The 16,131-nt window shown below is 51.3% G+C and overlaps 2 protein-coding genes across 2 annotated transcripts in view; one reads left to right on the top strand and one right to left on the bottom strand.

Annotated features, from left to right (window-relative positions):
• Window positions 1-1,351: 1,351 nt before the first annotated feature.
• PNMA2 (PNMA family member 2) lies at window positions 1,352-2,414 on the bottom strand. The gene is given in 5 exon segments (XM_040966350.1): window positions 1,352-1,608; window positions 1,611-1,654; window positions 1,656-1,791; window positions 1,794-1,850; window positions 1,853-2,414. Coding segments are annotated over 5 exon segments (1,056 nt in total).
• Window positions 2,415-8,578: 6,164 nt separating this feature from the next.
• Window positions 8,579-16,131, top strand: part of DPYSL2 (dihydropyrimidinase like 2) — a 99,327-nt gene continuing 91,774 nt past the window's right edge. Inside the window, exon 1 of the mRNA XM_040966461.1 lies at window positions 8,579-8,932. Coding sequence (XP_040822395.1) covers window positions 8,579-8,932 — 354 coding nt within the window. The remainder of the gene's footprint in view (window positions 8,933-16,131) is intronic.

Genomic DNA, 16,131 nt, shown 5'->3' with positions numbered 1-16,131 from the left:
TGATGTGCCAGTGCTTGGGTCCCTGCTGCTTACTTGGGAGACCTGCATGGAGTTCCTGGCTCCTGGCTTTGGCTTGGCCCAGCCCTGGCTTTTATGAGGATATGGGTCAATGAACAGTGGAATCTCTGTCTTTGTCTCCTAGTCTTTCCAAAACAAATGGGAAAAAAAAAGTTTTTGAAAACTTTTCTTTAAAAAGAACTTGGGCTCAATTCCTAGCCTCTAGTTTCCTGGCTTTGTTAACACAGACCTTGGGAGGCAGGAATGATGGTTCAAGGGACTGGTTCCCTGCCATCCATGTGACACACCAAGAGTAGGTTTCCAATCCCTGGCTGTGGGTTGGCCCAGTCCCAGCCACTGCAGATACTGGGGAGTGAACCAGCAAATGGGAGCTCTTACCTCTGTATCTCTCAAATACAATATAAGTTCATTCTGGTAATATTTTGAAATCCTTGCAAAGTTGTTTCCTAATGCACACACTCCATGAAGTTTTTGAGGACTCTGGATGTGGTCACTTAGCTCGCAGGCCACTTCCTCAATAAGCTGGAAAGTCCAAGGGCAGCTTCTGCTCTGTAGAGGTGAACTGTTCACTCGTGAGGCACTCGGGACCTCTGACCTGAGAGGTGAGGTCATCAACAGCTTGGGTTTCCAAACAATTCTGAAAGTTACTCTTTTTTCCCCCCTAACATAAATTCTTTCCTTAATGATATGGGTCAACTTTGGTCTATCCAGGGGGATTTTTAAAAATTTATTTTATTTTTATTGGAAAAGCAGATATACAGAGAGAAAGAGAGACAGAGAGGAAGCTCTTCCATCCGCTGATTCACTCCCCAAGTGGCTGCAACAGCTGGAGCTGAGCCAATCTGGAACCAGGAGCCAGGAGCTTCTTTCGGGTCTCCCATGTGGGTGCAGGGTCCCAAGGCTTTAGGCTGTAGACTGTTCTTGACTGTTCTCCCAGGCCACAGGCAGGAAGCTGGATGGAAAGTGTGGCTGCCGGAATTAGAACCGGTGCCCATATGGGATTCTGCAAATGCAAGGTAAGGACTTTGGCCAATAGGCTACTGTGCCAGGCCCTGTCTGGGATATTTAAAGGAAACTAGAAGTACTGGTGTTCCTCATTCCTTTAGGTTTACTATCTCACATTTGGAATATCATCTTTTTGTTTATAATTTGTCTCTTCAAGGTGTAAGGAATTCTCAGACACTTTTTTTTTCTTAGAAAGAAAATTCAATAACTATCTCAAAAGCCTGGATGTCAGTCCTGTACGTTAAGGAAAGAAATACCCCGACAGCTGCAGCCTCAAGTGCTCGTCCCTAGTCCCACGGGGCTCTGGGTCCTGTTCCCGGTTGTTTTTCTAAATTTCTTGTTTGTTTTCCCAGTGGCCGTAGCCACTCCCTCTGTCTTGTTCTTCGATAGTCTCCCTGGTAAAGGAGGCCTCTTCCTCCTCCTCCCGTATGATCTTTATCAGCTCCAGGAAGCTGGGCGGCGGGCCCTCTTCTTTTAGCTCCTGGAACCGACACCACAGTACCTGGCTAAGTCTGGCCCCGGCCATGACCTGCTGCAAGCGGCCCTGGTCTGCGATACCCCTGGGGATGGCATCCTTCTTCAGGGCCTCTGTAGTAGGGTCTCCAACCGTAACACATACGCCGAGACCTTCTCCTTCCTGCTGGTAGGTCTTCAGGTACCTGACCTGGGAGCTCCTGCGGCTCTCCAGGCTCCCAAACACTTGTTTCAAAGCCTCCAGACACTTCTGCACCCTGATGGTGGGGTTGTCAGCCTGCACTATGCTCATGAGTCCAGCGTGGGGCCGTGCAGACTCTCCATCAGCCACCTCTTCTTCTCCACCTCTGTATTGGCCACTCCTTGACGATCTCTGTGGCCTGTTCCAGCCAGATCTCAAAGGGCTCCTCCTCTGGGGCTGGCACAGTGTTCCGGTATCGCATGGGGAGCAGGGGCTGAGGGGCCTGGGCCATCGCCTGACCCAGCGCATGGGCCAATAACTCTGGGTACATGCAGGGCATGGTGGGCAGAGACATACCCTCCTGCCTCAGGGCCCAGAACTTCCCAGACATAGTCTGCCCCTCTTTTTCCAGAAAGAGGTTCAGTCTTTTGAGAAACCCGTCCTGATTAGGCGTCTTAAAGATCACTTTCCAAGCAATGCCCCTTCCCTGCACCTCACTGGGGATCACCAAGATGTTGGGGTTCCCTGTGAGCTCCAGGAGGACAGCACTGGCATTCTCTTGCTTGTGGAATATTTTGCCAAGCACGCAATAGTTGCCCAGAAACCCCAAGGTCTCCTGCAGGATCTCCTGGATCTCGGCCTCAGTGAAGACTGTTGGGATGCCCGTCACCAGCAGGGCTTTTTGCTCATCCACACTCATTATCCTGCACCAGTCCTCTCACATAGCTAGTGCCATGGCCCCAGAGTGTCCCTCACTGTCACCACCGATGAGTTAGCAACACGGATATGCACCACCTTTGGGTGGAAAGTGTCCCAGTTAAGCTGTTACAGGGGCGGGCAACCCACTCCTGCCAGTGTCCTGGGCTAGGGCACTTCACCAGCAGTCTCCCAGGCTTCTGGAAGAGCAGCCCTCACTTTCCCAGCACCTCCCTGGGAAGGTGAACGGTGTCTCAGGCACTACCTGCAGCTCTGCAGTCCAGCTTCTGCCGTTTCTCTCACGGGCACAGTTGTTCCTCTCGGTCTCTGGATGCGTCACCTCTCCCGAGTTGCTGGAGAAGCATCCTTCACACCTAGCCCTCTCTTGGAGACACGTCTCAGGTCAGACTCCTGGTAACACAAAGTTCGGTTTTACCACACGGCCCTCATCTTGCTAGGAAACACTGGCACTCCGGTTGGCGATGGAGTCAGGGAGTCTGATTCGTGACTCACAGTGCCCACCCACCTCTGGGACCCTTTCTTTGTTCTATTGCGACTTCTTTCTCCTGGAGATCCCACTACAACCTGACTTCCTTCCCCTGCCCCCCAACTCCCATACACTCATCAAAAATATCAATGAATGTCTGGATCCCAGTTGTGGGCACTGAGACCTTTTTTTACAGGAAAGAAAAAAATCAGACATGGCTAGATACCTGCTTAGGTGTTCCTGAGTGTTCTGTCACAGCCAAGCAGAGGAAGCTCCTAGCACAGGAAGATGTCACTCAGCACTTCACTGAAGGGTCTGATTCTAGCTTCAGTCAGGTCAATCTAACTTTTACACATAAATAATAACACGTTTTTATGCCTCACTGTTATCTAGTGCTGAAGACTCTACATGCATTAATCAAAAATGACAATCCTTTGCAATTAATCTACTCAATAACATCTAGTTGCTGCACTTATTTGAAAAAACCCAACTAAGAATCAGTCACACATTAAAAAATAATGTTGGTACAGTAGCTAGGAAAAAAAAAGACTAAGGGGGAATCAATTACATTTGGAATTCTCAATTTATTTTCACAGTATCTATGAGGCTTTGCAAAGTCGCAGCCAGGGGTTTCTTTCGCAATGTCCTTAACAACACTTGCTTCCTAGCATTTGAACCTGAATGGGTCATTTGAGAAAAATTAAAAAGGGAGGAAGAAGCATCTGCTGGGGAGCCTGGGGCAGGGCTGAGCAAACCTTAGCTCACCGGCAGGTGCAGAAACCAGGCTGGAGCGTAGGTCATGTTGGGCTAGGCTGTCATACTTACTGGTCTGCATGACCCAGGATTGGGAGCAGACTGAGCAGGGCCAGCTTCCAACACCTGCCAGAGGGAGTTGGGACTAGAGGCAGGCTAGGTCAGGCCAGGTCAGGCCAGGTCAGGCCAGGCTACAGCACCCAAGGCAAAGGCCAAGCTGGGTCAGAGCAACCACTGGTAGATGCAAGATCTGTGGCTGGGAACAAGCCTGATTGGGGAGCAAAGGGAACACCCTGTCTGGGTTATGGTTCTCACTGGTGAGTAGGAAGACCAGAGTTGGGGCTGCTGTCTAGTCTGGGCATGGCTGCAATGTCATTCAGCACAAATATGGACAGGATCTGGGGTGTGCCAGTTTGGGCTAGAATCCAGCATCCACTGGTGCTCTGGACAATGAGGGTAGGTGTAAGATGAGCTAGGCTAGATCTCTGCCCCTGCTGAGCCATGTATGAACCTTGTCTGGGTGTGGACCAGGCTTGCTGGACTGTAACATCCAGCATTAAAAACCAGAATGGGTGAAGGCTAGTCAGGCAAGGAGGTGGACTAAGTAGGGCTGGCCCATGAACCTACTAATGGGTGCAAGATCCGGTATTGGGAGAGGTTCTGATGGAGGAGCTTGGGCAACTCCTCTGTTGGACACAGTCCCTGTAGGTGAGTGCAAGAACCACAATAGGAAGCAGCCCAGACCAGGTCAGGTAATGGTAGCCACTAGCATACATTTGGCACAGGTTGGGGGCTAACCAGGCTGGACCAGTTCGTATCACCTGCTGGCAAATCTGAGCACCAGAATGGAGTGTGGGTCAGGCTGGGTTGGGCCACAACACAAGCCAGTTCAAATGAGGGCCGGACCTGGGGGCTGAATGGGCTGGGCTAGGTTGTAGCCCCAACAGCATGAGCTGGAATTGGGGCTGGGCCAAGTCTGGCAGGCTACATCATCCACTGACAAATGCCTAGGAGAGATGGGCCATGTCAGACTCAGCTGCAGCACCTAATTGGTACATATAATACCCAAGTGGGGAGGGGCAAACCTGGTAGGGGGGACTGCGTGGGGCTCCCCTGCTGGACCACCACTCCCACTGGTGAGTATGAGAGTTGAGATGGGGGCAAACACCTGTTGGTCTCATGTGAGCTGGATCAGGGAAAAGCCAAGCTAGGTTGACTGTTCCTACTGGTGCATGCATAAGCCAGAGTGGGTGTGGGTCCATTGGACTTTGCCACAGCATCAGCTGGCACATGCCGGCACGGGAGTAAATTACGTCAAATTAAACTGCAGAACCAGCTGGAGAGTGCAAGATCCAGGAGTGGGATGGAGCCCAGTAGGGAAACATTGGGCATCTCCCTCCTGGGTTGCTACTCCAACTGGTGAGCATGAAAATCAGGACTGAGGCAGGCATCACTAGACAGAGAGTGGCACTCACTGGCACCTCTGTGGGCTGGAGAGTGGGGCTGGTTGGGTTGAACTAGGCTACAATGCCCATTGACAGGTGTGAGAGCTGAATGGGATGTGGGACAGACTGGCCAGTCTGCTGTACATACTGGCAAGCACAGGAACCAAGGCAGGGGGTGGGCCTGGTAGGGGTTACTGCAGGTCGCTCCTACTGGGCTGTGCCTCTCATTGCTTTGTATGAGGGCCGAGTGTGTGGTAGGCAGGATTGAGTTGGGCTCCAACACCCATTGGCTTGTGTAGAAGACACGGCTGGAGACAGAACTGACCCAGCAATTGCAACCATCAGCATGTGCATAAGCTGATTGGGGTGACAAACTGTGCCGGACCCTGTATTGTCAAGCACACACAAGAATTAGGTCTGGGATCACCTCAGATGAAGTTTCTTTGGGATCCCCCCAACTGAACTGCTGGACTCAGATTCCCAACCATGGAGAGAATTGCATGTTCCATGGTCTGACTGTGGAATGCATGTATCAGAGCTGGGTCTCCTTAGTGGCTTAGATGGAGCAGTGGAGAGCATATCCAGGTGCACATGGAGGATATGGCAGTATACTGGAACCTGCAGAGCACACCTGGTACAACAACAGAGGACGGGAGACAAATCTATCAACTACCCCAGCCAAGTGTTGGCACTGAATACCTGGGCAAACGGAGACTCTAAGTTGGACTAAGGTAGTCAGCCAGCGGGTTCTGGAGAGATTTCATCATGCTTTGAGTGGTGAGATCGTCAATAATTCAGAACTGTTGAACTTATCAAAACCTCATAAGCAGGACCCTCAGAGCATGCCTCACATCGGGGACCCTGGGTTGGTGTCAGTGGCTGTCCTCCATCCCAGGGTGCAGAAGCATTTGGGAGGCTATGTGTGGCTTTTCTCCTTGTCTCAGCTCTTCTCCCAGATACAGGAAGGATAAAAAGAGAATGTGGAAATGGTGATCTCATCCACCTTCCTGTAGCCTTTGACCATAATCACCCTGATTAACTATGTAAAGTCATTAAAAATAAAAACAAATTTTTAAAATAAGGAAATGTTCCTAACACAGTCAGGCAGGTGTGGCTTTGTGCTGAAGGTATGCATAGAAACACACACTGCCAGGTGACTAGACCTTGTGGAGCCAATATGCTCACAATGGTGCTCTGTGATACAGTGCAGGGTGCTACCATTGTTCCTTGGTGCATGGCCGTCACCCCCAGCAGGGACTGAGAAAGCTGTGTCAGGGAGCTCCAGAAATTCCCTCCCTGGCTTGGAGATCTTTGGGATGGATGGTGTCCATACATTACAGACGTTCATGTGCAGTGATGCTTATGGTGAACACATCTCCTGTGGCCTTCCGGGAGGTGCCATGGCACCAGGAAGAGGCACCACATATAGGCGGCTTCACCTCTGTGCTCAGCAGTTCCAGGCAGCTGAGACACCTGACCTCTGCAGGACACCCTTTTCCCTTCTAAAATATGGGGCTGAGTTGTCTGCAAGGGAATATTTTGAGGAAACAAGGGAAGTGAAAAAGCATTGATTGCTCAGAAAGCAACATCTCCAAGGTCCACACAGTGCCCATCAGCCTGAGGTGGCGGTAGGAGGGCTACCTTGGGACCACTCTCTCAAATGCAGTCAGTACCTGCCCTTCAAATAAAAACAGCAGGTGAAGAACAGTCCACCTAGAGCAGAGCCCAGGATGGAATTACCTGGACACGGAAAAAAGTTGCCTTTTCTCAAATAAGCAGGAACCAGCATCCAGACTTGGAGGAGGAAAGCCATCCCCACTGGAACCTGCTGGCTCATTTAACTCCATTTGGGCAGCATGCCTTCAGTCTCTAATTTCCTAACAAGGAAAGAAGTTGTGATAAAAAGCAAACAATAAAAGCAGCCAGCAGGTAGGAAATGATGTCATTCATGTGGACCCACTTTATTCAAATGCAAAGCACATGTGGTGTGGAGCCCAAGAGGTCTCTCCCACGCTCTTACAGGTATATTCTCTGGCGGGGAGAGGCCTTCCCATGTGCCATCTTCAGGCTGTGCCCCAGTCTCCTCCAAATTTAACACCATTCATTAAACTGTCCCCTCACCAAAGAGTGGGGAGAGGCGGTACATTCTGCCCTTGGTCAAAAACCTCCATCCCACATGGCTAGTTGCTGGGCACCACTTTTGCAGGATTCTGTCACTGGGCAAAGAGGGCGGGGCTGCACTCTACCAGGCCCAGGGGCTGCAAAGGCAACGGGAGATGGGCGTGGCAAGAAGGGTTCTGCGGGGACAGTGTCACCCACATAAATTAAATTGCACCCCGGATAACTGCCAGTGCCTAGCCAGCGATTGGCACACCCGCCACGTCCACGCCTTTTCTTTGCTGGGTCCTGCACAATTCCAGGCAGATTTCCTACCAGCCAGCAGCACCTCCTACGCACTGGCGCAGTGCGCAACGGGGGCGAGGGGAGGGGGCATAAGACGGAGTGCCCTGGATGCGGGAAAAGGCTGGCGATGAGGGAGTGGTCTTGAATGTGCTTCTTCCCCACCTTTTTTGGGGGAGAGGAGAGGGAGGTGTCAAGAAGATCAAAAATCTCTCGGCGTAGTAGCGTGGATATGATATGGTGCCCCCGGCACTACGGGGACTGTTAAACCTGTCTGTCAATTATGGAACTTACAAGTTGCAGCCCTGATACACTCACACAAACCTCTACATCTAGTCTCCCACACCCTTCTCCACTTTGCTACGTCCCTCTGCGTTACTCCTGGCCATGCCGTGCCTCCCACCCCTCACCGGGGTTTGCAATCTCTGCTCCCTGCAAGCCACCACGGCGCCGGGACACCGAGCACTAGTGCCTGCCAGGCTGTGTCCAGGTTCGGTCTGCGCTGCCTGAACCACATCGTGCCCAGCCCCACTGCCACTCTCTGCCTTCCCCGTGAGCACCCCGGAGCTTGGCGCCCCTTCCCCATCCACCACCTACCATCCGGAGAAGGGCGCGGGGTCCCTCCCCAAGCTGCAGCCTCGTCCCCCGACCCACTCCGCAATGCGGCCGGGGAGCTGCGCCCGCGGGTCTTTCCCGCGCCTGCCTGGCCTGCTACTTACGGTGGCGCCGAGAGCGGCGAGCGGACCCTCCGCTCGGCATCCATTAGCCGGGGGTCTGGCCGCTTCACTTCCGGAGCGCAGGGCTCCGAGAGGCGCCGCCCTCCCCTCGCCCCTCGCGCGCCCCGCCCCGCGCAGCCGGGAACTGGCTGCCGCAGGGGCCGCCCTCTCAGACTCAACTTTGCCGCGCTCCTGCTCGGGGGGCGTGGGCAGGGAGGGGGGAGCGCGGGGTCAGGGGGCGGGGCCCGGAGGGTGGGCGCTCGCCGGCCCGCCTTCCTTTCTGTGCACCTTGCGGTGGGCAGAGAGTGGCAGCGCGGCGGCAGCGAGGGCCGTGCACGCGGAGAAGGGAGCCCGAGGGACTAGCGGACGGACGGACGGACAGGACCCTCCCCAGCCCCGCGCCATGGCCGAGAGGAAGCAGTCCGGGAAGGCGGCAGAGGACGAAGAGGTCCCTGCCTTTTTTAAAAATCTGGGCTCTGGTAGCCCCAAGCCGCGGCAGAAATTCTGTGGTATGTTCTGCCCGGTGGAAGGGTCCTCCGAGAACAAGACCATCGATTTCGATTCACTGTCGGTGGGCCGGGGCTCGGGGCAGGTGGTGGCCCAGCAGCGGGACGTCGCCCACTTGGGCCCGGACCCGCAGACGCCGTACTCGCGGCAGGGCCGGCGGGCCGGCGGGGAGCCATCTGTTGAATCGGGCAGGAAGGTGGAGATCCGGCGGGCCTCGGGCAAGGAAGCCCTTCAGAACATCTACGACCAGGTGGGTGTGTGTCAGGGGAGGCTGGGTGCGGGAACACGGGCGTCAGCTCACCCCTCGCCCCTGCCATGTGGGCGACTGCCTCCGTGCCCTGCCACGACCGCGGTGCCCCCCACCCCCGCCTCTGCACGCGCACCCCACCCTGCGCGCAGGGCGCGGCTAGGCTCCGGCGCGGCGGTGGGCGGCTGTGCGCCCACAAAGGCTGCCCAAGCCTCCCTGAGCTCGGGCACTGGGGGTGGGGGGCGGTGGGCGTAAAGGGCTGGCCGGTCCGGGTCTGGGCGGAGAAGGGGGAGGGGGTCGCCTAGAGGAGGGAGTCTCCGGGGGGGAGGGAGGGGGTGGACCGCAGTTCCATTCTTCTTAAATCCTCCCGGGTGGCTTCGGGTTGCAGCTGTGGCTGGGAGCCCCACCCTTTTCTGATGCAGCTCGGAGCTTGCGGTGGAGGTTGGCGTGAAGGCCCACGGGCTCCCGGGGGTCGGGAGGGGCGGGGGCTCGGGCGGACGCTCGCCGCCCAACCTCCTCCGGAGCCCTCCCTCTCCGCGCGAGTCTGGAGCTTGGAGGTCAGGACCATGGCCAGCGCCTGCCCGGCCCGCCTAGCAGCATCACCATCCTCGATTGCTATTCGTCTGGAGAGAGAAGATTGAGGAGGCCGTGGAGTCACCCGAGGAAACCCAGGCACTGCTAAAACAGTTCATGTGGAGAACAAAGTTAGGCTAAGGGCTTCCCGGAGCGCTTCCCCAACCACGATTTGGAGGGGTGGTGCTTTGGGGATGGCCTGAAGTGGGTTGCATTAAAAAAAAAAAAAAAGAAAGAAAGAAAAAGAAAAAGGGGGAAAAAAACCCACCCCTCATATTTGAAAATCGGTTGTCAAAGAAGATTAGATCCTCCACTGTGTTCACTTATGAACAAAGAGGGCCAATTTAGTTGACCTTGATTTTAGAAACTGTTTATCGTCTGGTGGCAACTATGGATGGCGTGGCTTGAAAATCCAGTGGCTTTCTCACATGCTGCTATCTTTCAGGGTGACCTTTGTGATTGTGCCATTTTTCACAGCCTTCATTTCTCAACTGAAAATTTGCAGTGCAAAATGTCTTAACACGTGTTTGCTGTTTCCCTAACATACTCATTGGTGAAGATGAAAAAAAAATCAATGCATGGTTATTGATTGAAAAGCCATTGTGAATATCTATTGTGTGGGGAAAGGCTGGTTATGCAAAGTTCAAGAGGTTTCTTCTGAAGGGGCTTCCAGGGTTGTTGGGAGTGGTCTCCTCCTGGGGGAGCTGGTCAGCTCTCACTCAGCTTTCACTCAGCTTCCCGGTTGCACACTTACAGTGGAAGCATTGAAGAACAGTTAAGAGTTGTTGATCATGGCCACATCATGTGCTGCCTTTTCCTGATATGGGATACAGCTTTGCAGCTCTTGTTGTTCATAATTCTAGGAAACATAGATGATTGCTGTCATTTTCAAAAGGTAAGGCAACAAACCACTTCATTTAACTCACCACCCTGGCCTTGTAGTAGGGAGTGTATGTCTCTGTGAGTCAACCAAAAAAATCCTGAATTAAAGAGGAAACCCTGCTTGGTTGCAAGTGATGAGACAATTGAAAGCAAAGTTTCTAATAATGTGGTTTATACAGAGAGCAGAGGGAGTATGGAAGATTTTCCTAAGTGACTCTCGGGTGAGGGCCAAGATGGTAGAGCATCATGGTGGTGTGAATTGCCTCATGGATGGCGAGCAGTGTGGACAATGCTGCTGCCTAGAGGAAGCAGAAAAGAACCCCAAGAATCAAGATGAGACCATGCAGAAGGGGGCCTGAGGGCGGAGAGGAGCCACCACCCTAAGGACAGCAGTGAGATGAAGCTTAAGGCACAGTGTTACAGGGTTGGATGCCTTGTCTGGTCTCCTTGCCCTTTTGAAGCTTAGATGTTTGATCGTTAAAGCTATTCCTTCAAACATATCCCGGATTCTGTAGACAATTACAAAGGCAGAGCAAGCACATGGTGGGGAGGAGGGAGAGATTTGAAGAGAAGAGCACCCCATCTCCAACCAGATTGTTTCAGCTTTTGCAAAAGCTCTTTTGCCTCCGTTGCCTGGTGCCCAGCAAAAAGAGGACACTTCTGGCCTGGTCTTTATGCATCTCTCCCTGGGTGTTCATGTCCAACCTTGTCTCATCACACAAAGGCTCTTCCTGTGGAATTTTGTCATGCATGACTAAGCAATTTGTCATAATGCTTACAGTGTTTGAATATTTTATGTCTATCTTAGAGGGAAAAGGCATGTGTGTATATGTGTATAACAATAGTAATTTTTAAAAGGCTTATTTAGTTGAAAGGCAGAGTTACACTGTGCGGGAGGAACAGAAAGATTTTCCATCTGCTGGTTCTCTCCAGATGGCTGCAACAGCCAGGACTGGGCCAGGCTGAAGCCAAAAGCTTCATTTGGGTCTCCCAAGTGGGTGGCAGGGGCCCAAACACTTTGGCCATTTTTTTGCTTTCTGAGGCACATTAGCAGGGAGCTAGATTGGGAGTGGGACAACTGTGACTCAAACTGGTGCCCATAAGGGATGCTGGTGTTGCAAGCTGGCATCTTAACCCTCTGTGCTGCAACACTGGCCCCAACCATGATAATTTTCCAGAGCATACCTGGACCCTCCATTTTGGCCGAATTGCATAGTCATGACTTAGTTTTCAGCTAAACTAAAACTAAAGCACGACAACAGCATCTATACTCAGTCCTATTGGAAACCCTTGCACAGAGGTGAGGGGAAGTAGGGCAAGTGGATCCCAGGACGCTGACTCGTGCCCTTTCTGCTCCCCACATCTGGGCTGATAAGTGTTGTTGTCACAGGATCTGCCAGGACTTTGCTCACTCAATGAGCTGGGAGCTCTATGATGTTCCTCTCACAAGGCCTGGCCCAAATGCCATGTGGCTTATGGGAGATGTGGAAGGCTTGAGTTGTGCTGCAGAGTGTGAGCCAGCCAGCACCAGAGAGCAGTGGTGTGGCCTGACCTGGACTGACAGATGTTGGTGAAGGCTGAGTCAGTCTAGTGGATGTAGATGAAGAAAGCTTGTATCCTGTGGCACCCTTTTCCCTGTCAGTCTACTTGGGGTTGATTGAGGTTGCAGTGGTTACTACTGCCTGTGAGGGACTCTGAGTCTATTAGGACAGAGAGCTGGAGGCCAGATCTGTTGACCTGCTCGTCTCATCAGTGCCCATGTTGCTTCAGCCTCCTCCCTTCCTTCCACACCATATGTGATTCCATCCCTGGCTCCATAATGAGCTGCTCAGCCAGGGGTACTGGATGATGGACATGCCTTCCAAAGGGGTCTCGAGGCCCTCTTCCTGGCAGCAAGCAGCCCACACAGGCTGAAACCATGGGGCAGTGATTCTCCTTTTGTCCAGGTCAGGTGCCTCCAGTGCACTATGGCATGGGATAGTCCCTTCCATTCTGGGTCCTCATCCCCTCTCCCCAAGCCCAGGGAGCCTGGATCCCTGCTGCCTCTCACTGTTGAGCCCTTGCTACCCATTCTCAAGGGGACACACCTCTGTTACTTCTCTCTTAAGTCCCTGTCCTTCCCTTTGCTCTCCTTCTCCCATTTGGAATTCCTTCCTGTGTTACTCTTGGCTGCTACAGAGAAACCCCCATGCTTGGCATCATGGGGACTCTGAGTGAAGGGCTGATACTCTTATTGCCCCCAGAGATGCTTGTTGGGAGTGGACAAGTCTGTGAAACAAATGGATGTCTAATTAGTGGGCTGTGTGGTAAAAATTTGTTTCATGGTCTAAAAATTATTTAATGCTGTGGAGGCCACACTGGTATAGGATAGGAGCTATAAATATGAACATCTATCTGTTCAGCACACCAGCACACCTGAGAGCCACTTAAACCCAACAGGAGGAAATTGGGGTTGGGGGAGACTTGGAGAGGGAGGGAAAAGATGAGAATCCATGAGTGTTTTTGATTTTTTTGATTATTGAACTAATCATGTGATTTAGTTACATTTGACAAAAATGTGGGACTGATGCCATGGTGCAGTGCGTTAAGCTGCTTTTGCAATACTGACATTCCATGTTGGAACATTGGTCTACTCTGCTTCTGATCTCTGGCTCCCTGCTGGTGCACGTGGGAAAGCAGTCGATGATGGGCCCAGTGTTTGGGCCCTGACACCCACAAGGAGAACCTGATGAAGTCCTGGGCCCTTGGCTTCAACCTGGCCCAGTCCCAGCCGTTAGGGCCATTTGGGGAGTGAACCAGTGGGTAGAAGATCTTTTTTTCTCTGCCTCTCACCTTTCACTTTGCCTTTCAAATAAATGAATCTTTAAAAAATTTAAATTGTTGTATAATACATATGGTGTAAAATAACATCTTAACCATTTTAATTGCTTAATTAAGTAATGTTGAGTACATTCACATTTTTGTGCAACCTTCACCACCATGCATCTCCATAACTTTTGCATAATTTTTAAGATTTATTTTTATTAGAAAGTCAGATATACAGAGAGGAGGAGAGAGAGGAAGATCTTCCATCTGCTGATTCACGCCCCAAGCAACTGCAATGGCAGGAGCTGTGCCAATCCGAAGCCAGGAGCCAGGAGCCTCCTCCAGGTCTCTCATGTGGGTACAGGGTCCCAAGGCTTTGGGCCATCCTCGACTGCTTTCTCAGGCCACAAGCAGGAAGCTGGATAGGAAGCTGGGCTGCCAGGATTAGAACCGGTGTCCATATGGGATCCTGGCATGTTCAATGCAAGGACTTTAGCAGCTAGGTTACTGCACCAGGCTCCTTTAGCATAATTTTTTTAAAAAGTTTATTTATTTGAAAGTGTGTGTAAGAGAGATCTTCCATTTGCTGATTCACCCCTCAGTGGCCGCAATGATCAGGGTCGACCCAGAGTAAAGCCAGGAGCCAGGAACTTCATCTGATTTTTCCATGTGGGTGGCAGGGGCCCAGGCATTTGGGTCACTCTCCTCTGCTTTCCCAGCCCATTATCAGAGAGCTGGATTGGCAGTGAAGCTGGGACATGAACCAGTGCCCTTCTAGGATGCTGGTGTTACGGGTGTTGGTTTAAGCAGGTGCTATGTTTTTTTTTTTTTAGATTTATTTTATTTATTTCAAATGCATATATATGTATATATGTACACAAATATATAACACACATATACACACTGGGAGGGTTGAGATAAAGATAGGTAGAGATCTTTCATTTGCTACTTCACTTTCCAAGGGGCTACAATGGTTGGAATTGGGCCAGGCTGAAACCAGGTGCCTGGCACTTCATCTGTGTCTCCTATGTGGGCGGCAGTGGTCCAAGCACTCGGCCAACATCTGCTTCCTTCCCAGGTTCATTAGCAGGAAGCTGGATCTGAAGTGGAGCAGCCAGGACATGATCCAGTGGTCCTTTGGGATCCTGGAACTGGATGTTGAGGCTTAACCTATTGCATTATAATGCTGGCTGCAATTGCAAACTTTCATCTTGTAAAAACTGAAAGCCTATACCCGTTAAAGACAACATCTCCACCCTCCCTCTCTCCCAAACTCCGGAATTGCATTCTGTTTCTATGAATCTGCCTGCTTTGATTACTACCAGTAAGTGAAATCAAGCAGGACTTATTTCAAGTTGAAAAAGAGTCAGACACAGAGAAATCCTCTGTCCGTTGATTCATGTTTCAGTTACCTGTAGCAGCCAGGAGTGGTCCAGACACATCCATGTCTTCCATGTGGGTGGCATGTTGTTAAGCGCTTGGTCGTCACCTGCTGGCCCCAGGGTGTGCATCACTAGGAAATTGGGACTCCAACCCAAGTGTTCCATTATGGGCTCTAGGTATCGCAAGTGACTTTTTTTTTTAAAGATTTATTTATTTTTATTTGAAAGGCAGATTTTACAGAGAGAAGGAAAGAGAAGGAGAGAGAGAGAGGTTTTCTATCCACTGATTCACTTCCCAAATGACAACAAAGGCCGGAGTTGGGCCAATATTAAGCCAGGATTCAGGAGTTTCTTTTAGGTCTCTCATGTGAGTGCTGGGGCTGAAGAACTTTCAGCCTCTACTGCTTTTCCAGGTCAGAAGTAGGGAACTAGATTAGAAGTGAAACAGCCGGAACATGAACCGGCACCTATATGAGATGCCCATTCTATGCCACTCTACTAGCCCCCAAGTGACATTTTAACTGTGGTGCCAAATGCTGCCCCAGTTCATACAGCTTTTGTCCTTTGAGATTTGGCCTGATGTGCTCTAGGCTTATCCACATCATAGCATGTGACAGAATTTCCTTTTTTTAAGGCTGAAGAATACGTTTATAGCGGTCACAAATTGTTGATACATTAACAACAGGTTATTGAATTGATAGATCTGCAACTAATTAATTGTGAAAAGAAGTAAGATGGGTTATGCTTGAAGCCTAAGGGCTAAGCAAAAGGAAATTTCTGCCAGCTCACACCCTTTGCCATCTCTCCCCTTGCAGCTCAGAGATGGAGAGGAACCCCTGGTAAGCACGACTGGCCATGATCATTTGAATGTTCTGTAGTTCACAGGCACATGGCTCTGGGTGTGGCAATCAGAGGCAGGGTGGTAAAGACAGGCTGGGAATTCTCACGGGTCCTTGGGTTCAAAGGAAAGTCAAGGTGGACCATGCCTTTGAGTCTATGCTAGGGTGAATGTTAGAGCTGGAAAGAATGCTGGTGCTGGTGTAGCTGCCTTATTGGAGCAGTAAAGAATGGGATGCCCAGGAGTCTGCTTCCCGCCGTGAACTTGCAGTGGCCCAGGACGAGGCTGGGGGTCTCCTGCCCTCCAGCCCGCTGCCGCCTACTGTGAAATAGGAATTCTTCTCTCCCTGTAAAGAAGAAAACAGAAATTGAGTGCAGTGTGCGTAGAGAGCAGATTCCAAGGGTCTTGTTCTGTCAGTGTGTGAACTGGGATTTGAGGCAAATTCCTGTCCCAGGCCCGTATTTCTTCCGACACACTTTTCTGTGCCTCTGTTCCACTGTCAGAGATAGTCAATAGAAACATACAATTCAGTTTGGTGGACAATGTAAGTTATCTGATTTTACGCTTTCTGTGATGTATTTATCGTCTCATTAATTCTAAGGTGGCTCTGATAACCTTATTTTGTTATCCTTATTTGGAAGAAATAAAAAGATAATGAAGGAAACTTGCAAGGCAACTTGTTAATGAAAAGCCACCGGCAGGATTTGAACCTGGGATTATGT

This window comes from Ochotona curzoniae, unplaced genomic scaffold, assembly GCF_017591425.1.
Source record: "Ochotona curzoniae isolate NIBS_2020 unplaced genomic scaffold, NIBS_Ocur_1.0 scaffold_4505, whole genome shotgun sequence".
Taxonomy (NCBI): Eukaryota; Metazoa; Chordata; class Mammalia; order Lagomorpha; family Ochotonidae; genus Ochotona; species Ochotona curzoniae.
The sequence above is the reverse complement of the archived record's forward strand: the minus strand, read 5'-3'. Positions and strand labels throughout refer to the sequence as shown.